We start from the raw sequence: 20,516 nt of genomic DNA, 5'->3' as shown, positions 1-20,516 counted from the left end.
CAGCTTTTACAGTTGGTTGTTCACATCGGGCTCCAGCCAGGGTCCGTGTGTGTGTTTGATTGACGTGCTCTTCACTTGCCCGTGACAGCTCCTGGAGAGGGAGGCGGGGTGGGCCTGTGTCCGGGCCTTGCTGGGGGAGCCGGTGGGCCCTCCCCTCGGCCGCCTGCCCAGCGGGACCAGGCCTGCTCCTCTGCCCACCTTGGAGTGGCCGCACGGCTGCAGCCCCAGGCAGCTGCAGCTCTGGGGGACCGAGCCGTAGCCTGTGCCCACAGGGTCGTCTCCTATCAGATCCGATACGAGGGAAATGTGACCGAAGAGACCAGAATCAAGTTCATGACCGATGGCGTCTTGCTCAAGGAAATCCAAAAGGTTGGTTGCTCATCTGGTGTCACAAAACAAGGCTGGTAAGCCTGGGGGCGGGGGGCTAGGCTGTCACCTGGGGTGTGAGCAGTGAATGTTGGCAAACCACTGTGTTTACCACCGTGCTGCTGTGTGACCTTGTGCAAGTTACGCAGCCTCTGTGATCCTTGGTTTCTCCATCTGCAAGCTGGTACCTTCCTCCTAATTGCTTTGAAGCAAAAATCGTGTGACACACGAAAGCACCTTAGCACACCACCTCGTAAGTGCTCGTTAAACGTGAACTTGTATTTTCAATGTGGTTTGGTTCACAGACTGTGTGTTAGCCAAATGCACACTGCTTCTCTTGGGCTGTATGACGTCCCCCGGGCAGGGGTCACTGGGAGAGCAGAGGTGACTCCTGCCTCGAGGCCACCTGGGACGGTGGCTGTGAGTGTGTTGTGGTGTCGATGGCCCCTTCCTATATGGCATGCGCTGAGCTCTTGCCCCTGGTCCCCAGCCAGCATCCCCTCGTTCCTGTTTCCTGCCTGCCCTCCCCGCCCCATGGGCATCTGCATTTGGTAGCTCAGCTCTAAGAGATCGTAGCTGCCTTTTCTCTAGAAATTTCTCTGCCAGGGCCCAGGCCCCGTGCTGTGTACTTTACAGATAGTAATTGTCATCGAAACTTCACCATGACCCCGTGAGATGGGTCCCGTTGTCCCATTTGACAGATGAAGAAAGAGGCCTGGGAGGTGAAGCAACTGGCCCGGGGTCATAGGCCAGGACTCCCCGCAGGCCAAGTGCTGTCAGATCTGTGCTGGCTACCAGAGGGGCTCCTTGAGCAGGCACCTTGGGGTGCACAGTGACCCTGGGGTGCTCAGGCCCGGCTGGCTGGCCTTACCCCCGACCTCCCCCACCAGGACTTCCTGCTGCTCAAGTACAAGGTGGTGGTCATTGACGAAGCCCACGAGAGGAGCGTGTACACTGACATCCTCATCGGCCTCCTGTCCCGCATAGTGTGTCTCCGGGAGAAGGTAGGTGAGGGTGCCGGGGAGCCCCGAGTCCCAGGCCACGGCTCCCACAGCCCACGGCGGTCTACACCCAGGCTGCTGCCGTGAGAGGGTCTCCCGGGACAGGACCCCCCAGGCCCGGTGCTGGGCTGCGGGTCTTGGTGTAAACAGACCTTGTGTGGTCCCTGTCCTGGGTCCAGCCTCATCCACTGTGACCCTTCCCTCTGTCCAGAGCAACAGGCTCAAGCAAGGAGACCGTGGTGGGCCAGGCTCCACTGCAGCCGGCTCTGAGACGCCAGCCGGGTCTTTGGAACCCGCAGCGCTGGTGGGGCCGCCCAGCCAAGCCCTTATGCTCCACGTGCTCTGAGATGCTTGCCCTGCGCCCGGCCTGGGGTCTGCCTCTGCCTGCATCTCCCCCACGCCAGATCAGGCAGGGGCGGACGTCAGAGGGCTGCTGCCCTGGGGTGGGAGCTCTGTGGAGCAGTCCTGTGCTGGCCCCTGCCAGCCCCGCCGAGAGGTCAGCACTTCACCATGCCCAGAACCTTTATCAAGTAGACATCCGGTCTGTGTGTGCTGTGTGCCAGGCACCGAGCACATCACAGTGAACAGGACAGAGGCTCCTGCCTTTGTGGGGTTTCCATTTTCATGAGGGCAACTGACAGTAAGCAAACTCAGAAAACCTGTGAGCTGGTGACGGACAAAGACGGGGAGAGGGGGCAGTGCCAGGCAGAAGGTGGAGGGTTGGTAGTGAGAGAAGACTCACTGAGAGGGTGACCTTTGAGTGGGGGGCTGGAGGAAGTGAGTGAGTGAGGAGGGGTACTGGTGGGAGGAGATTCTGAGAACGGAGAATAGCCGGTGCAAAGGCCCTGGGGCAGGTGTTATCCTGATATCTTGGTGGGGGGGGGTTGGGACTTTATTTTACATAATGGATGCCCTTACAGTGTACGATTCAGTGGATTTTAGCATATTCAGAGTTGTTATATCATCACCACGATCGACTTTAAAATATTTCTGTCACCCTGAAAAGAAGCCCTGTGCCCGTTGGCTGTCACCCCGTCCTCCTGCGCTCCCCCATCTCCAGGCGTCCGTCAGGGTACTTTCTGTCTCTGGGGATTTACCTAGTCTGGGTATTTCATGTAAGTGAAAAGACACAACATGTGGCCTTTTGTGATTGGCTTCCTTCACTTAGCACATTTTCAGAGTTCATCTCCATTGTGGCCTGTGTCAGTGCTTCCTTCCTTTTTATGGCTGAGTCATCGTGTGTGGAGGGACCACATTTCATATATCCATTCATCTGTTGGAGGACAGTTGGGCTCTTTCCGCGTTTTGGCTCTCGTGAACGTCCGTGTCCGGGTCTCCGTGTGGACTTGTTTCCTTTCTCTTGGGTCTGTGCCCAGGAGCAGAGCTGCCAGGCCCCATGGGAGCTCTGCGTTTAACCATTTCGACCATCCCAGACCATCTTCCGCAGCGGCTGCGTCCCTTATGTTCCCGCCAGCAGGGTACAGGCTGCCAGTTCACGTCCTCGCCCACGCTTGGGACTTCCCGTGATTTTAGTCCTCGCCATGGTCTGGATTTGTGTGTTGAGGACTGTCAGGCAGCCTAGGGTGGCGGAGCGGAGTGAGGGAGGTGGGGAGAACAGGAGATGCAGGGAGGTGCGCGGGCTGGGGCAGACGGGGAGGTTGTTGCAGGAAGGAGACGGGGCCTTTGGTCTGCGCCGTGCCTCTCACCTTGGCTTCTGTTCACCGAAAACGCTGAACTTTGGGGTTTGGACCTTACGAGCCTCAGAGGACAGCTTCCAAGGGCTCGAGAGCAGAGCCCGCCAGGGGGCACAGTAGGTGCTGCCTAGGGGGCTGAGAACCAGGCACCCGCCACCGCAGTCACAACATCGAGGGGGAGGGAGGGCTGAGACCACCACACCCATTGTGCCGGTGTGCCAGGTGGACCCCAGGCTCGGCCCTCCCGTCTCGTCTCACACCATCAGAGCTTGACTTGGAGGAATCTTTTTTTCATTCCTTTTGGCCACGCTGCACGGCTTGCGGGGATCTTAGTTCCCTGACCAGCGATTGAACCCACGCCCTCGGCAGTGAAAGCACTGAGTCCTAACTACTGGACCACCGGGGAAGTCCCTCGGGGAAGTCCCTTATCTATCTTTTTTTTTAAATAAATTAATTAGTTTGTTTATTTTTGGCTGTGTTGGGTCTTTGTTGCTGTGCGTGGGCTTTCTCTAGCTGCGGCGAGCAGGCCTACTCTTCATTGCGGTGCCCGGGCTTCTCATTGCGGTGGCTTCTCTTGTTGCGGAGCATGGTCTCTCGGCTCACGGGCTTCAGTAGTTGTGGCGCACGGGCTCAGTAGTTGTGGCTCTTGGGCTCTAGAGCGCAGGCTCAGTAGTCGTGGCTCATGGGCTTAGTTGCTCCGCGGCATGTGGGATCTTCCCAGATGAGGGCTCGAACCCGTGTCCCCAGCATTGGCAGGCAAATTCTTAACCACTGCGCCACCAGGGAAGTCCCTTTGGGGGGTATCTTAAGGGCTCCTTTAACAAGCCACTGCCGCCCACTTCTTTCTTAGATCTTTGGCAACCAGGAAGAGGATTGAGGATTGAGGCGAGGTGGGGCTGGAGGGAGGCCAGGAGGGCAGGGCAGGTCTCCCCCAAGGGCCCCCCCTGCCCCCCGTCAGTGTTCCTGGCCCCGGGCGGCTATGGGTCCCCCGGTCTGTCGTCCCCCAGAGGCACTTGCCGCTGAAGCTGCTCATCATGTCGGCCACGCTGCGGGTGGAGGACTTCACCCAGAACCAGCGGCTCTTCACCCAGCCGCCCCCCGTCATCAAGGTACCGCCCTGGCCGGGGTCTCAGGGTGCCGGGGGAGGCCGGGCCCCTCTGTCGACTGCGACAGAGCGCAGGACGCCTGCTGCGGGGGAGGTGGGTGGGATCGTAGCACCAAACGGAGACCTTCGTGGTCAGAGAGTTCAGGGAAGGGGAGGGCCCGGGCCTGGGCTCAGGTCACCCCTGACCCCCGACCCCGACCCCGTGCTTCCCTGGGCGTCCTCGTAGGTTGAGTCCCGGCAGTTCCCGGTGACCGTGCATTTTAACAAGCGGACGCCGCTAGACGACTACAGTGAGGAGTGCTTCCGAAAGGTCTGCAAGATCCACCACATGCTGCCCGCAGGTGAGGCCCCGGCCGGGAGGAGGCAGCGGGACTCGGGGTCACTCGGCCTCGCTGTGCCTCAGCGTCGTCACTGGTCCAGAGCGCTCACAGCACCTGCCCTGCCGTGTTCCGCCCCAAGGATCACGAGGCTTCAGGGACTAACTGGGCAGGGGGTGAGGGGGTGGAGGGTGCCTTTTGTCCCCACAGACGCAGGGCAGGTGAACAGGTGTCCCACCTGAGTCTCACTCCTGACCCCCTCACAGTTCTCACCATATCCCCGTGGCACGTGCTCCATTAGTTCTGTTCACCAGGTGATGGACCCTTGGGTTGCTCCCACTTCCCCGGAGGAGAGCTGCTTTCCCCGTGTTTTGGGCTCATACCGGGGGATGGGACGCCGGCTCCCATGGCAACTGTTGAGCTCCTTGTCCCAGCGCCCTCGGTGTGCGGGCAGCTGCCCGTTGCTTGTCTGGGCCTCTGCAGCCCTGGTTTGATCAGCACTTCCTTGCGCCCCAGCTCTCAGATCAAGGCCTGGCACACGGTCACGGCCAAGGCAGCGTCTGCTGCGTGAACGAGCGGGTCACGGCGGGGCTGGTTCTCCCCACAGGCGGCATCCTGGTGTTCCTGACGGGGCAGGCAGAGGTGCACGCGCTGTGCCGCAGGCTGAGGAGAGCCTTCCCGGTCGCCAGGCCCAGGCCTCCAGGTAAGCCCAAGCTGAAGCCCCTCACCCGAGAGGCTGCGGGCGGTCAGCCTGGGCTTCGGAGCCTCCCGGAGAGAGCCGGCCCTCTGCCCGCCCTCCCGTCCCCCCAGTGAACGGTGATTGATGCAGTGACCCTGCCCGGGACCCTGATGACCTGGCACCAGCCACAAGGTGGCCTGCTCCCTAACTGGCTCATCTTTTCCCAGAAAAGGACGATCAGAAAGATTCGGTAGAAGAAACACGGAGGTTTAAGAAGTCGCAGGCTCGGGCGAGGAAGGCCAAGGCCACAGTACGTAGAGGCCGGAGGGGGCAGCTCAGGCTCTGCAGCCGCCTTGTCCATGTGGTGGCCGCTAGCCCTGTATGGCTGCACAGCTGTAAATTTAATTAAAACCAAATAAAATTAAGATTCAAGTCCTCAGTCGTGTTAGACACACCTGGGGCTGTGGGTGGCCTTGCTGGGCAGCAGGGGTCTAGAACCTTCCTGCCGTGGAGGGAGGGGTTGACTGGTGCCGCTCTGGAGGCTGCAGGGTGGGCTGCGACTTAAAACATTCCAGGCTCCCTGTACTGGGGGCCTGGAGGAAATTTCTGGAAGGCCCAGCCCCGAGCCCTGAGCAGGGCCTGCGTGGATGCCCAGGGCAGTGGTCTCAGGGCTGCACGTGTGTTAGCTCATAGCATCGTCACGGCAGCCCTTCGAGAAGTCCCGTGATCATCCCCGGCTCTTAGGTGAGGACACCGGCGCAGGACGGGGTCGAGTGACCCGCCCAGGGTCACGTGGCCGCAGGCGCTGCTCGCAATGCCGGTCTCTACGCAGGGTCCCTCGCAGCCCGCGGTGCTAATGTCTTGTTTACCGTAGACGCTGCCCCAGATCAGTTTGGACAATTACTCGGTGTTGCCAGCGGGCGGAGGTGACGAGGACAGGGAAATGGACGAGGAGTCCCTGGGCTCCGACCTGGACCTGGACTTAGGGGACGACGGGACGGACGGAGGTGGGACCCGCCGCGGCCTCTGCTCCCACTGCGTGGGCTTGGGTTGAGCGATGGGCCCTCTCCAGCAACGAGCCCCAGGGGAGCTGGGGTTCCTGCTTGCTCTGCCCCCTGCTGTCCCCTGAGCTCCTGAAACCGCCTGACACAGAGGAGGCCCTCAGGTCTCTGTTGTGCCGGTTGTAATGGGGGCGCCAACCCCGGGCTTGGCTTTGCTGGGTGAACGCAGGCCTTGGGGGTTTGCGGGGGGGCAGAATCAAGCCCTTAGGGGTCCCCACACAGGGCCTGGGGCTCTTCCGAGGAGGAGAGGCTGCAGCGTGGCTGGCTTTGCTGACCCTCTCTGCCAGTGCCCAGGGTTGAGCCCTGGCAGCGGGGCTGCAGGGGGGCCTCCCCGGCGGAGCGGGCAGGGTTGCTGGGCAGCAGGGGAGCTGGGTGCCGCAGGCCTCTGCCTCCCCTGCAGGTGAGCAGCCCGATGCCTCGCTTCCCCTCCGTGTGCTCCCCCTCTACTCTTTGCTGGCCCCGGAGAAGCAGGCGCAGGTAACCGTGCGGGGCCTGGGATGGATGCCCGGTGGGGAGCGCCCAAAGGCGTTGAGGTGGGAGCAGGTCAGGCGCCACGTCACCCTCTCCGTCAGCTGTCTGATCAGCGCCCCAGACTTTTGAGAGGGTATTGGGATCTCCTCGGAGGACGGAAACGCTTCCCTCATTTAGTTGGGGAGCAGTGGCCCAAGGCGAGGAGAGTCACCTCCAGGCCCTGCCCCGCCTGGCTGACTTCTTCTGACCTCTGTCCCACAAATTCTTCCCTGACTCTGGTGGGACAAAGGTCAATTTTCTTGTTGTTCCCGTCCCCTCATCCTAGGTCTTCCAACCTACCCCAGAGGGGACACGGCTGTGTGTTGTGGCCACCAATGTGGCCGAGACGTCCCTCACCATCCCAGGCATCAAGTACGTGGTGGACTGTGGAAAGGTCAAGAAGCGGTACTACGACCGTGTCACCGGCGTGTCCTCCTTCCGCATCACCTGGGTCTCCCAGGCCTCGGCTGATCAGCGGGCAGGACGTGCGGGCCGGACGGAGCCCGGCCACTGCTACAGGTGGGGCTCCCGGGGGCCCCTCCAGTGACGTTGGGGCCACTGTGCAGTGGTCACCCACCCACGGGCGAGGAAAGGGGGGTCCCGTGTCCTGCTGGAAGCCGTCCTTCGCACCCCCTTTTCTGTTGGCTTTCAGGCATTTGTGTTATTTCTTGATTCTGCTGCTGACGTCAGGCCCTGTGTTTATTAGCACCTCGATGTTTGTTTTGTTTTATTAACACCTTTTTTGAGGTAAAGTTCACATACCATAAAACTCACCATTTAAAGTGTGCAGTTCTGTGGGTTTTAGTCTATTTACAGTGTTGTGCAGCCATCGCCACTATTAATTTTTAAACGTTCTCTTCACCCCCAAAGAGACCGCATTTATCAGTTGTACCCATTAATCAGTTTCTCCCCGCATCTCGCTACCACTCCCAGCCCACCAGCGCCCGGCAGCCACTCATCTACTTCCTGTCTCTACAGACGTGCCATTCTGGACATTTTCCCTAAATGGAATCGGACAGTGCGTGGCCTTTCGTGTCTGGTTTCTTTCACTCAGCATCATGTTTCCAAGGTTCATCCACCCTGTTGCCTGTGTCAGTGCTTCGTTCCTTTTAATGGCTGAGTAACACGCGTTGCGTGGAGGGACCACGTCTCACTGTCCATTCATCTGTGGATAGACTCTTGGGTTGCGTCCACGTTTTGTCCACTGTGAATAGTGCTGCCGTGAACACTCATGTACAAGTATTTGAACGTCTGTTCCCCTGCCTCTCAGGTATATACCTAGGAGTAGAATTGCTGGGTTGTACGATGACTCTGTGTTTCACAATTTGAGGAACGACCAGACTGTTTTCCACGGCGGCTACTCCATTTTATCTATACATTCTCACCAGCAGCGTGCGAAGGTTCTAATTTCTCCACATCTCACCAATGCTCGCTATTTTCTACTCTATAAAAATGAAAGTACGAGGTGGTATCTCACAGTGGTCTTGGTTTGCATTTCTCTAATGACGTTGAGCATCTTTTCACGTGCTTACGGGCCATTTGTGTGTGTTCTCTGGAGGGATGTCTATTCAGATCCATCATTTCTTTTTTTCTTTTTATAGTATTTGTTATTTTATTTTATTTACTTGGTTGTGCCAGGTCTTAGTTGCGGCAGGCGGGCTCCATAGGCAGGCTCTTTAGTTGAGGCTCGTGGGCTCCTTAGCTGTGGCTCGTGGGCTCCATAGTTGTGGCATGTGAACTCTTAGTTGCGGCATGCACGTGGGATCTAGTTCCCTGACCAGGGATCGAACCTGGGCACCCTGCATTGGGAGCGTGGAGTCTTAAGCACTGTGTCACCAGGGGAGTCCCTATCATTTACTTTTCAGTCAGGTTGTTTGTGTTTTGATTGGTGAGTTGTAAGTGTTCTTTCTATAATCCTAGTGTTGGGTCCTTGTCAGAGGCATCATTGGCAAATATTTTCTCCCAGTCTGTATGCTGGGTTTTATTTGTTTTCAATAGCTGTATGCTGTTCTTTTCAACGTTGCTTTACATTACAAAAGAAAAGAAAATTGAGAAACTATGCCAAGAAAACTCGTAAGCAATAAAGTAGTTAAAACATCCCGAGTGCCGTGTGCCAGGCAGTTCTAAGCAGTCTTATGTGAAGATACCTGAAGTATCTTCACCAATCCCAACGGGGCAGCTGCTATGTTCGCCCATTTCACAGATGAGGAAAGTGAGGCAGGAAGAGGGTAAACCCCTTGCCTAGTGAAGTGGTGGAGTCAAGATTCAATGCCAGGTAGTTGGGCCGAGTTTCTTCCTTATTCACTTAACATTTCTTAGTCTCTGGTGCTTCCTTCTGTTCAGACTGTATTCATCTGCGGTTTTCGGGGACTTTGAGAAGTTCCCCCCTCCTGAAATCACCCGGAGACCTGTCGAAGACTTGACCCTTCAGATGAAAGCTCTCAACATTGAAAAGGTCAGTTGCAGCCCTAGCCCTGCCATCACCCCACTGATCTGCCAGGGTACCTGTGTCCGGTCTGGGGGGCAAGGGCGACCCCAGCCCCTCACGGGCTGTTCCTCCTTCCCTGCGGCCCAGGAAGCTCGAGGAGCTGAGCCCTGTGGTGCTTGCCCAGCCCCCTGCCGGTTTCTTGTGGGCCCCCCACCTCCTCAGTGCTGCACCCACTGAGTGTGTCCAGGGGTGCCCGCCTCTGCCCTGCTCCAGGAGGGCTGGCGCAGGCAGAGAGAACCGCCCCCGTCAGCAGTCAGTCCCAGCCCTCGCTTCCCCCCAGCGCCTGACACCCACGAGGCTGCTTTCTTGCTGTCCCTACGGATTGTACATTTTGGACATTTCATAAAAATGGAATCATGTGATATTTGTCCTTTTTTGTCTGGCTTCTCTCAGCATCGTGGTTTGTTTTTCTCGGGGTTTTTTTTAGCCAATGTAAACTTCATTTACCAGTTCAATACACAGTAAGATGATAGAAAAGATAGGATCATGCTTTTCATTGCTAAAAGTCTTTACATTAGTTATGTTTGGTATTTTATTTTCAGTGTCAAAGAACCTAGCTGACAGTTTGAATCAGATTCAGTTTATTTCAGCAAATATTATAAATCGATACCTGTTTTATATTTCTGTTGTTTGGACCATCCACAGCTGAACTTAGCAGTGTTGTGTTTTAAAGGTTCGTCCACACTGTAGCACGTGTCAGAATTTCGTTCATTTTTATGACTGGGTCACACTCCATCGTAGGGATGGACCCTGGTTTATCCACTATCGATGGATATCTGGGTTGTCCCCACCTTTGGCTGCCGTGCCTAGTGGCGCTGTGAACATCTGTGTACAGATGCTTATTTTAATGCTTGTTTTGAGTTGGTCACTCTAAGGTGCCACCCTCCCTGACCCCGGTCACTCCCTGTCCCTGATCTGTTCCCTGATCATCTCACTGTCTGGGCACATTTTCTCCTGTGATGACGTTTATTCTCGTGTATACTCACTGGTCGTCTGCGGCCCCTTCTGGCTGAATGAAAGCTCAATGGAGGCTGAGTCCTTGTCTTGTTTTCTCTATCTCCATCGCCAAGAACAGCGTCTGGCGCACACGAGGTGCTCAGTACATGCTTCTGAGTGAGTGGATGATGTGAATGAATGAAGGAAGAGGGCCTGTGGAGTTTCCCCGGCACGTGGACTTTGCGTGTGTCCAGGCCCCCGTGTCCCATGTTCTGAGCGTGAGTGGTGCTCGGACGGCAGGCAGTAGGAGCGCCGTCCTCCTGCCAGGCCTGGTCCCCTGCTTCCTCCTCCGCATTCACCTGTCTCCTGCCATGTCTCCCTGTGTCCCAGGTCATCAACTTCCCCTTCCCGACGCCCCCGTCCGTGGAGGCCCTCATCGCCGCCGAGGAGCTGCTGATCGCACTGGGTGCCCTGCAGGCGCCCCCAAAAACAGAAAGGTAGGGCAGGAGCTCGGGGGAAGTGGGGAGCCCAGGTCCCGCCCCGTTCCCTGCCCTCTCCCCTCTCCCCTCTCCCAAGCTGGCCGAGCACCAGGCCTCTTGGGCCGAAGGCTTCTCGTGGAGCCTCCCCCGCACCCACCACAGACCTCCATCCTCCAGGGTGAAGCAGCTGCAGAGGTCCCGGTGGAGCTGCCCCATCACTGAGCTGGGCAGGACCATGGCCACGTTCCCCGTGGCACCGCGCTACGCCAAGATGCTGGCGCTGAGCAGGCAACACGACTGCCTGCCGTACGCCATCACCATCGTGGCTGCCATGACGGTCCGGGAGCTGTTTGAGGAGCTGGACAGGTGGGGGCCGGGGACTGGGCATTCGGGGGCCGCCTGCCCTCGGCTGTGCCACGGTGTGGAGCCCGGCCTCCTGGGCATCACTGACCTGTTGAGTGGTCTTGTGCGAGACCCTCGCCGCCCTGCGTCTGGCAGTGTTCTCATCTCTACCGAGCTCTGTTTCTGTTTTTGTTTTTGTTTTTGGCCATGCTGTGTACCTTGTGGGATCTTAGTTCCCTGACCAGGGATCAAACCCATGCTCCCTGCAGTGGAAGCGCAAGAGTCCTAACCACTGGACCGCCAGGGAGTTCCCACGGTCGTGGTCATGTTGATCAGTGACCCCACCAGGCATTTTGGGGCTCACCCTGGGTAACTGGCGTGTTCCCTGCCTCTGCAGCCGTGCGCGGCCAGGGCAACAGCCTGGGTGGTGTGTGTGTTCGCAGGCCAGCTGCCAGCGACGAGGAGCTCGCCAGGCTGAAGGGCAAGCGGGCCCGGGTAGCCCAGATGAAGAGGATCTGGGCGGGGCAGGGAGCCTCTCTGAAACTCGGGGACCTTATGGTGCTGCTTGGTGAGTGCCCTGCGTGGCGTGGAGTGTGGCTGGTGGGGAGGTCACGCGGGGTGGGACGGGGCAGCGAGAATGAGTGACGCCCCCCCCCCCCCCATCCACAGGCGCCGTGGGAGCCTGCGAGTACGCGGGCTGCTCTCCCCAGTTCTGTGAGGCCAACGGTCTGCGGTATAGGGCCATGATGGAGATCCGGCGCCTGAGGAGCCAGCTGACCACTGCCGGTACGGCCCTGCGCCCGGCAGAGAACTTGACCCCGTTGACGTTTAAAGTCGCTTTTGAGCGATGTCACCCACGTACAGTCGATCTCCGTTATTCACAGAGTCCACATTTGTGAATTCACCTATTCGTTAAAATCTGTTTTAGTGCTCGCCACTTTGGTGGTCCTTCGAGGACACGCACACGAGCAGGGCAGTGACATATGCACGCTCTCCCGTCAGGCTGTCTGTCCGTCTCATCCTTTCCTTGGTGACATCCCTCTCGTCACCCTTTGTCCCGGCTCTGGCCTGGACCAGCTGCTGGCCGCACCTCCTGCCCAGCAGCCTCGTGCAGGGGTCCCTGCTCCCGAGTAGGGTCTGGCCCTGGTTTGCTTCTCCAGCAGTGGAAGGGGCCCCTCTTGTTGGAGTCGGGGAGCAGCGGACGGTTCAGCCCCTGCTTTCCGCTCCTGTTGGTCTGAGTGGTGGTGGGGACCGGACCCGTTTGAAGCCACATCAGGGCTGGGCGTGGGTGGCAGGTCTTCTGCGTCCTGTCCGTGTTCTGCCTTCTTCCTGTTTCTTTCCTCTTCTCTCGCTTTTTAAGTTAAACAACATAGGTGTCACTGAAGGTTTTGTAGGGAAGACAGATTTACCTTGCAAACGTCAGAACAGAAAGCCCTGGACTTCCCCGGCGGTCCAGTGGTTAGGACCCCATGCTTCCACTGTAGGGCCATGGGTTCGGTCCCCAGTCAGGGAGCTAAGATCCGCAAGCCCACTCTCCCCACCTGCGTCCCCCGTCCTGCTCCTCTCGTTTTGTCCCTGCCGCCTCCTCCCGCCACAAGCAGCAGGGCCCAAAGCCCCACCTCCTTTCTCCCCACCTGCCAAGTGTTCCAGAGCTTCAGATCCTTCTCATGCAGAAGAAGGAGGCCTCGCCCTGCATCGCGCGCCTGGGCTCAGCAGCGCAGGGCCCTCGAGGGGAGAGGTGGCCTCCACACTTGTCCTGCAGAGAGCGTGACTCGTCTGTCACGTCTCCTGGCTGGGCGTGCTCCCTGCCCCAAGGCCGACAGGGAGTCAAGTGCGAGCTCTCGCGGCAGCACAGTCCGCCGCCCGCAAGGGAATTGGGGTTTCGTCCCGAGGACGAGGCAGGCATGGGTGTGGGTGGGCATCCTCGGTGGACGGGGGCCGAGATGCGCAGGTCGCTGAGGCCAGAGCTCCGAGCTGATCAGCGTGGGGCCTTCCAGAAGGCCGGGTGGAGCCAGCCCCCGCCTCGCCTTCCTCACGCCTCGGTCTGCCCCCAGTCAACGCCATGTGCCCCGAGGCCGGGCTCTTCGTGGACCCCAAGATGCAGCCGCCTTCCGAGAGCCAGGTGACCTACCTGCGGCAGATCGTGACGGCCGGCCTGGGTGACCACCTGGCCCGCAGGGTCCAGAGTGAGGACCTGCTGGACGACAAGTGGAAGAACGCCTACAAGGTTGGACACTGGCTCGGGGATGGGCAGCAGGGCAGTCGCTGCGCCCGGGCCCCCCGCCCTCCCTGCCCTCCGTCTCACATCCTGGCAGCCGGGGCACTCCAGACGCCCAGCTCTGGGCAACGTCAGGACGCCTGTGAGGGGCAGCCGGGGGGACCCTTGGGCGTGGGTGGGCCTATCCTCCCGGGTCACGGGTCCCGCCGCCTCTGGGAAGGCCCCACCCAGGGCCAAGGTGGGGTGACGGTGCAGCCGCTTCTCCCTTGGGCGTGAGCTTCACCCCAACTTCACTGAATGGAGATAGAAGCACATCTCATACAACTGGCCACTGTAAAGTGTACAATTCAAGGGGTTTTAGTCTATTCAGAGTTGTGCGCCCAGCACCACAAGTAATTTCAGAACGTTTTTATGATCCCAAAAAGACTCCGGATAGCCATTGTGGCCACTCCCCATTTTCTCTTGAGTCTCCCCACCCCGTGAATCTGTTCTCTGTCTCTACGGATTTGCTGTTCTACGCGTTTCACACGAGTGGGATCCTCCACTGCGTGGCCTCTTGCACTGGCTTTCTTCGCTCAGTGCTGTGCTTTTTGGCGGGTCGCGCTGCTGCCCGTGTCTGTACCTCTCACGGCAGGGTACGCGCTCCGTCGGCGGACACACGCCGCCAGGGTGGCCGTTCGTCGGTTGACGGATGCTCTCCTTTCCTGGCTGAGGGTGTAACTGGATTCAGGGGGTCAGGCTCACCTGGCGCTCATGCATGCCCCAGACTCACGCCCACCCGCCGTCTCTCTCGCAGACCCCCCTCCTCGACGACCCAGTCTTCATCCACCCCAGTTCCGTGCTCTTCAGGGAGCTCCCTGAGTTTGTGGTCTACCAGGAAATTGTGGAGACCACCAAGATGTACATGAAAGGTAGCGCAGCTGGCCAGCCCCTCGCCTGACCCGCGTGGCTCTGGTGAGCCGTGCCGCTGGGCCCTTGAGGGGAGAACCCACGAGCCCTTCGCCGAGCCCCCAGCCCTTCTTTCCCGGGCCCCCAGGCGTCTCGACGGTGGAGGTGCAGTGGATCCCGGTGCTGCTGCCGTCTTACTGCCAGTTTGACAAGCCCCTTGAGGAGCCGCCCCCCGCCTACTGCCCCGAGAAGGGGCGGGTGCTGTGTCACCGGGCCAGCGTGTTCTGTGAGTCAGCGTGACTTCCCGGCGGCCTTGGGCTCCACTGGACACGTGGTCCCGCCTCCCGCGTTCCCTGGGCGGTGTGTGTGTCCTGCGCCGTGTCATCCCAGGCTGCGGGCCCCCTTGGCAGGCGGGGAGGGGACTGGCAGGGGAGGATGGCGTGGGGCTCCATCGTGGCCCCTGTTCACCGGCTCACGCGCCCCAGGTCGCGTCGGCTGGCCGCTCCCCGCGGTCCAGGTGGATTTTCCGGAAGGCCTCGACTGCTACAAGCACTTTGCCCAGGTTCTGCTGGAGGGGCAGGTAGGCGACACAGCTCCCTCGGCCCCTTCCTTGGCACCTCGGGCGGGACGTGAGCCCCAGATCTCTCACCCCATCCTGTGGTCTCTCCCCAGGTCTTCCACAAGCTGGCCTCGTACAAGGGCTGTTTGCTGTCCAGCCCCAGCACGATGCTGAAGACGTGGGCCAGGTACAGTCTCTCCCGGGGGTGTCGGCTCGGCAGGTGGTGGTGGAAGGAGCTGAGACTAGTGTCCTGGGGCTGCCGTAACAGATCCCCACCCACTGAGGGCCTTAGGACGACAGGAGTCTCTTCTCTCGTGGCACTCCCGGGGACTCGGGGTGAGGCTGTGGGTCCAGGAGCCCCTGCCAGCCAAGTTCTCCAGCCAGCACTTGGTTCTGAGCATCCGCTCTGTGCCAAGCACATCCTCGTGTTAGGGTCGAGCCGTGACCCTGTCCCGTGGCATGTCCCAGGGCAGGGAGGTTGTCCCCAAACAGAACTAGTACAAGTGGCAGGCGTGGCACAGCTACGAAGGGTCAAAGCAGGATGTGGAGGTGAGGCGGCGGGCGGGCGGGCTCAGTCAGGAAAGGCTGACGGAGCAGCGTCAGGGGAGGCAGGGCTGCGAGCCGGGCGGGAGTCTGGAGGAAGGTTCCAGATGGACAGGCACCGTGTGTGGGAGCAGCCTGGACGGGCGGGTCAGAGGCAAGTGGTGGGAGGCGATGGAGTCTGGATCCTTCCATCCGGCCAGCACCCCCAGCCTGCTGGAGGGAAGGGGATTTCCTGCAGTTCCTGGGCAGGCCTGGCAGTGGTACCAGCGTGTGGGCCTCGTGACGCCCCACGTCCTGCCTCCCCACCCGCAGGCTGCAGCCCAGGACAGAGAGCCTCCTGAGAGCCCTCGTTGCTGAGAAAGCCGACTGCCGAGACGCCTTGCTGGCTGCTTGGAGGAAGAACCCCAAATGTGAGTCTGACCAGGAAGGGTGCCCCGTGGCGAGGGCATCGCGGGGGGGACAGGGTGGGGCCACCGAGGGAGCCCAGGCTTAGCGGGAGGGTGTGCCCTGCGGCAGGCGGGTGGGCACAGAGCCGCTCTGACCGTCCTCCCTCCCACCCCTGCAGACCTGCTGGCCGAGTACTGTGAGTGGATCCCGCAGGCCGTGCACGCCAACGTCGAGAAAGCCTGGCCGCCCACTGCTGACTGCTGACCCGGTGCCGACCTGCAGGGCCAAGGACTGGCCTGCGGACCCAGGGGACTGGCAGTGGCCGGTGTCCGCCATGGGCACCCTGACCCCAGACTGCACCCAGCAGGCAGGTGGAGCCCCTGGACACCCGTGGTCGTCTTGGCTCGGTTCTGGGCACAGCTCGCTGCCGCCCTGGGCAGTCCCGCGCGGGGTGGCTTTTATAACTCTTCATTACAGGGTGGGTCATGGTTTCATCTCCCATGCTGGTCCTGCTTTAAACGTGCTCTGTGGACGACATTAGTCCCTTGTAGAGCAGCAGGCGATCACGGGCCCTGTTCCCTGCGGGTGTGGTGCACCCTGCCCACAGCCAGCGAGGTCTGCCAGGGCTCCCGCCGGCTCCTGTGGAGTGGGCGTCACCTCCCCGGAGTCAGCTCCCCGCTGGCTACGTTGCTGTAATAAACCTTGACTGTGACAACAGGTGTATACCGCATCTACTGAGTTCTTTGGGCCAACCTCTGAACGTGGGGGTGGCCCGGGGACAGCCTGCACGTGCGCGTACACACACGTACGTGGAGACTAGTTTGGACGGATGCTCATGAACGTGTTGGTGGTAATCCTGTGGCACGGTGAGCCTGTAGACGTTGATCATTTTTCTCATTTTTACTTAGGTATTTTTCCTGAATCAGTTTGTGTTAGTATCAACACATAAATTCGGGAATTTCCTGGTGGTCCACTGCAGGGGGCACGGGTTCTATCCCTGGTTGGGGAACTAAGTTCCTGCAAGCCGCGCAGCACAGCCAGAAAAGTAAAAAATAAACACAAATTCTGTAATATAAACACACACGTAAGACAAAACAACAGAGAGACGTGTTTAATATTCCAAAACTATTCACTTTCTCCACAGCCTAGCTACTAACCCTACTGTTCCCCCAAACTAGGCAGTCTCCCCTACCCCACTCCCCCCGCGTTTAAGCCATCTGCAAGGTCTTGTTAGTCCACGTCCGGGATGTGTCCAGAAGCCCCTCGTGTTCCCCACTTCCCCTGCTGTGCGCTTCCAGCGAGCCTCCAGCAGCTCCCACTTGGGCCACGGCAGTGGCTTCCTGGCGGGTCTCATGTCCACTCTTCCCGCCTATGGTGGACTCCACATGGCCGCCAGAGGGAGTTGTTTTAAAACCTAAGTAAATCACGTCATTCCCCTGCAACAGGCCTTCCAGTGTCTTGAAAGATTCAACCCTCTCCTTCCCTCATTCATTAAACCTGCACAGGGCTTTTTTCTGTCCCCTCAATGCAGATTCCTCCCCCTACCCCACTTCAACCTCAGGGCCTTTGCACCTGCCATTTCCCCTTTCTGCAGACAGGCCCCCCTGACACTTCATCTGCGGCAGCCTCCACGTCCTCCCCCTTTAGTCTCCATCTCATCACAATTACCGTATTCATAAAGCTCATTGCTACTTGCTTATTGCTAGTTACCTAGACTGGAACACTGAGGACAGGAGGGCTGAGAAACCTTGCCCGGGGTATCCAGGGATACAAGGGTACTTGACCCTACCTGAGCACACAGTAGGCGCTCGATGTGTCCACATTTCTTGGCACTAGGTGCTCAGGAGTTACGGAATGAATGGACAGTTGCAAAACCCTCCTTAGAAATCCAGTGTTTCCTAACTGCTTGATGACGTGAGTCACTAGGAGTGTTTGTTTAAAAACGCAGCCCACTGCTGACCTGAATCCGAATCTCCAGGGGAGAGGACACGGGCATCTGTGATTGAGACCAAGGGCGTTTGACTAGCGCCGCCCTCTCCAACGGAGCTCCCTTCTTAAGCCAGCTGATGCGGGGGCTTTGGGTCCCCTTCCCTGCTTTGCCTTCTGGTCGTGTGGCTGTGATCCAGACGGGGAAAAAATTAATTCTAGGCGAAAAACATGGAGATGCCGGGGATTGAACCCGGGGCCTCATACATGCAAAGCATGCGCTCTACCACTGAGCTACATCCCCAGACCCGTAAACCTGCGTACTGGAAGTGAGGATATAGGAAGTAGCAACTTCGCTCCTCCACGTCTCTTCCGTTCTGGTGGCTCAGCGCCTTCAGAGACGCAAGTAAGTCTTTCCCGTCCCAGGAAGCCCACCAACCAGGGGCGCGCGGCACTGCGCCCGTGGAGACCAGTGTTCGGAGTAGATGGGTGTAGCAGCCGAAGAATGGTGTTTCTTTATGGGTTTGGCGGGAGAACACATGTCGCGGCTCATCCTCGTTAGTATAGTGGTGAGTATCCCCGCCTGTCACGCGGGAGACCGGGGTTCGATTCCCCGACGGGGAGGCTGCGTGATCGTTTTAACTCACTCCAACACACACAAGATATTTGGGGCATCTTCTCCGAAATGATATGACTATGATAGACAGATATGCGTGGAAGCGTGTAAATTTGGTTTTCGGAATACGTCCATTTCCTCAAGAAGAGAGTGGAGGATACTGTATACTCAGCCATGAGCACTATAGGCTCCCTTCTGTGTAAGAATAAATATACATAGTGAGTATATTCGTATTTATGATCGGATTACAGCCACAACTAGAGCGAACTAGCTCCCATCATGCACCAGGCAGTATTCGTAAGCGCTTTACAGGTGTGCACCCACAATAAGCCTAGGAGGGGCTATTTTATCACATCAGACAGATGAAATGCAGGCACAGAGCGTGGATCCAGTGACTTGTCCGAGGTCACATGAATCAGTCTGGTCTAGACCCTGGTTACTTCCGGGGAGAAGGACTGGGATAAGGTGGGAGTGACTCTGCCTTTCCGTTCGGTAGTTTGCTGGACTGTTTGAATTTTATTTTATTTTTTTTTCGCTCTCCTTCCCTTCCTTCCTTCATTTCTTCCTTACTCGATTTTTATCACATTGGTACACTTAGTTTTTCAAGAACTACTGACTACGCTTTCGTGAAAAGCAGCAGTAGGGTCCCCTGCTGTATCCCCTTGCTCCTGAAGGAATTTAGGACATCCCGTTTTGCTGTACTGTTTATTTTGAGCTGTCAGCACCTCACTGGTCTCCTTGCTGCCACTTGAGCCCCTCCTGTCCATTCTCTATACAGCAGTCAAGGGAGACTTTAGGAGGTAAATCATATCACTCACTCCCCAGCAGCTTTCCAACACAAGAGAAAGTACAAACCCTTCACCGTGGCTTTCAAGGCCGGCACGATCTGGTCTCTGCCCACCTCTTTGTCCTCGCCTCCTATCTTCTGTCCCCTCACCCTCTTCACCTCTTCCACGCTGACTTTCTTTCCATTCATATAACTAGCCGGACTCTGTTTCAGCCTCAGGGCCTTTGCATCAGCTGTTGCCTCTGTTCCAGAGGCTCTTCCCCCGGCGGGCTCTTCATTCTCCAAGTCTTCTCAGCACCCTCTCCTTCTCTTACTGCCCCATCCCAGGTGTTCCATCCCATCACTACCATTTATTTTGCTTCTTAGCATTCCTATTAAGACGAACTATTTTGTTACTGTATTTGTGACTGGGTTACAGGGTCATTAGGTGCTTAGCAAACGCTTATTAAATGACTTCACATCATGAAGGACGTCCACGCTTGTTCATCCTGTCCCAGACGACACTCCCCAGCCACCCATCTCCCAAAGGGCAGGGAAGCAGAGAGAGCCAGCCTGGATGCCGACCTGTTGAATTCCTCATGCCTTGAAGCTGAGCAGTTGCCACAGGTGGGGTGGCCATGCTTGGAGGCCGGATCTCAGTCACTGCCCCAAGGAAAGCCCATACGGCCTCCCACATGCCCTGGCGTGGTCAGCATCCCTGCCATGCCTTGGGCTGCTTGGTGAGCTGCACCCAAGGGGAGACCTTGTTCAGTTGCGCAGAGAAGGGAGCCTGAGAAAGCGGAGCTCTGAGCCAGGTAAGATTCGTTCTTTCCTTAATTCAGCAAATATTTTTAAGCACCTATTAGGTGCCAGGCACTGTTGTCGGCCTTAAGCGATACAGCAGTGACAGAGGCTGATGAGTTCCCTGCCCATCGTGGGTCTGTCATTCTAGCCGGGGGGGGGGGGACAGATAATGGACAAGGAAAACAATACCTAAGCTAACAGTAAACAATAAAGGGCTGGGGTCGCGTAGGGAGGCGTGATCAGGGAAGGCTTCTCGGAGGCGGTGGCTTTGAAGGACGAGAAGGGGCGGGCACGGGGCGAGCCTGGCAGGCATGCGTTCCCGCCGACCCTGGTTCCTCAGCAGCGGATCCCCAGATCGAGGACCCAGGGCCATTAGACGACGAGGAGGCCAGAAGCGGAGGTTAGCGGCAACAGTAGCCGAAATAGCTCAGTTGGGAGAGCGTTAGACTGAAGATCTAAAGGTCCCTGGTTCGATCCCGGGTTTCGGCAACTTAGTTTTTCTTCCCATGTGTCGGGGGAAAACAAAACAGACAAAATGATTCTTTCAAATGAGTAAAGGGGTTTCATTTTCTTTGTTTAAAACATCTCCGAGCAGTATCGAAGGGAAGCCAGAGGGTATGGGAACCTCTTTACAACTCCCCAACTGGAAAAATCCGACAAGACCAAGAGTTCCTTAACTCCGTTTCTTTCACTTCATAAGCATTTAACCTCTGTTAGATGTCTGTTAGTTAATTTTTGCTGTTTATTAATTTTTGCTCTCTGAACCCTCACGGCTAAATCATGGACCAGGGAGGAAAAGTATTCTTTAAGATGGAATTAAATAAAGTGGGA

General features: G+C 58.0%; 1 protein-coding gene and 3 non-coding genes across 4 annotated transcripts in view; 3 read left to right on the top strand and 1 right to left on the bottom strand.

The window, feature by feature from the left end:
- The window catches only part of DHX37 (DEAH-box helicase 37), a 30,469-nt gene extending 14,173 nt beyond the window's left edge, over positions 1–16,296 (top strand). Inside the window, exons 7-27 of the mRNA XM_012535524.3 lie at positions 273–369; positions 1,257–1,370; positions 4,069–4,170; positions 4,393–4,507; positions 5,091–5,186; positions 5,390–5,472; positions 6,037–6,169; positions 6,624–6,700; positions 7,020–7,252; positions 9,077–9,188; positions 10,548–10,654; positions 10,814–11,002; positions 11,422–11,546; positions 11,648–11,764; positions 13,033–13,205; positions 13,993–14,107; positions 14,233–14,370; positions 14,570–14,664; positions 14,757–14,830; positions 15,499–15,596; positions 15,752–16,296. Of these exons, the coding sequence (XP_012390978.2) occupies positions 273–369; positions 1,257–1,370; positions 4,069–4,170; positions 4,393–4,507; positions 5,091–5,186; positions 5,390–5,472; positions 6,037–6,169; positions 6,624–6,700; positions 7,020–7,252; positions 9,077–9,188; positions 10,548–10,654; positions 10,814–11,002; positions 11,422–11,546; positions 11,648–11,764; positions 13,033–13,205; positions 13,993–14,107; positions 14,233–14,370; positions 14,570–14,664; positions 14,757–14,830; positions 15,499–15,596; positions 15,752–15,837 (2,479 nt within the window). The 3' untranslated portion in view covers positions 15,838–16,296. The remainder of the gene's footprint in view (positions 1–272; positions 370–1,256; positions 1,371–4,068; positions 4,171–4,392; positions 4,508–5,090; positions 5,187–5,389; positions 5,473–6,036; positions 6,170–6,623; positions 6,701–7,019; positions 7,253–9,076; positions 9,189–10,547; positions 10,655–10,813; positions 11,003–11,421; positions 11,547–11,647; positions 11,765–13,032; positions 13,206–13,992; positions 14,108–14,232; positions 14,371–14,569; positions 14,665–14,756; positions 14,831–15,498; positions 15,597–15,751) is intronic.
- A 1,435-nt stretch (positions 16,297–17,731) lies between these two features.
- TRNAA-UGC (transfer RNA alanine (anticodon UGC)) lies at positions 17,732–17,803 on the bottom strand. Its single transcript has one exon. It is a non-coding gene; the product is annotated as a tRNA-Ala (tRNA).
- A 248-nt stretch (positions 17,804–18,051) lies between these two features.
- Positions 18,052–18,123, top strand: TRNAD-GUC (transfer RNA aspartic acid (anticodon GUC)). The gene has a single exon. It is a non-coding gene; the product is annotated as a tRNA-Asp (tRNA).
- A 1,978-nt stretch (positions 18,124–20,101) lies between these two features.
- Positions 20,102–20,174, top strand: TRNAF-GAA (transfer RNA phenylalanine (anticodon GAA)). The gene has a single exon. It is a non-coding gene; the product is annotated as a tRNA-Phe (tRNA).
- Positions 20,175–20,516: the final 342 nt, after the last annotated feature.

The sequence above is a fragment of the Orcinus orca genome, chromosome 15 (assembly GCF_937001465.1).
Source record: "Orcinus orca chromosome 15, mOrcOrc1.1, whole genome shotgun sequence".
NCBI lineage: Eukaryota > Metazoa > Chordata > Mammalia > Artiodactyla > Delphinidae > Orcinus > Orcinus orca.
Note: the sequence above shows the minus strand (reverse complement) of the source record. Positions and strands in the feature narration are given on the sequence as shown.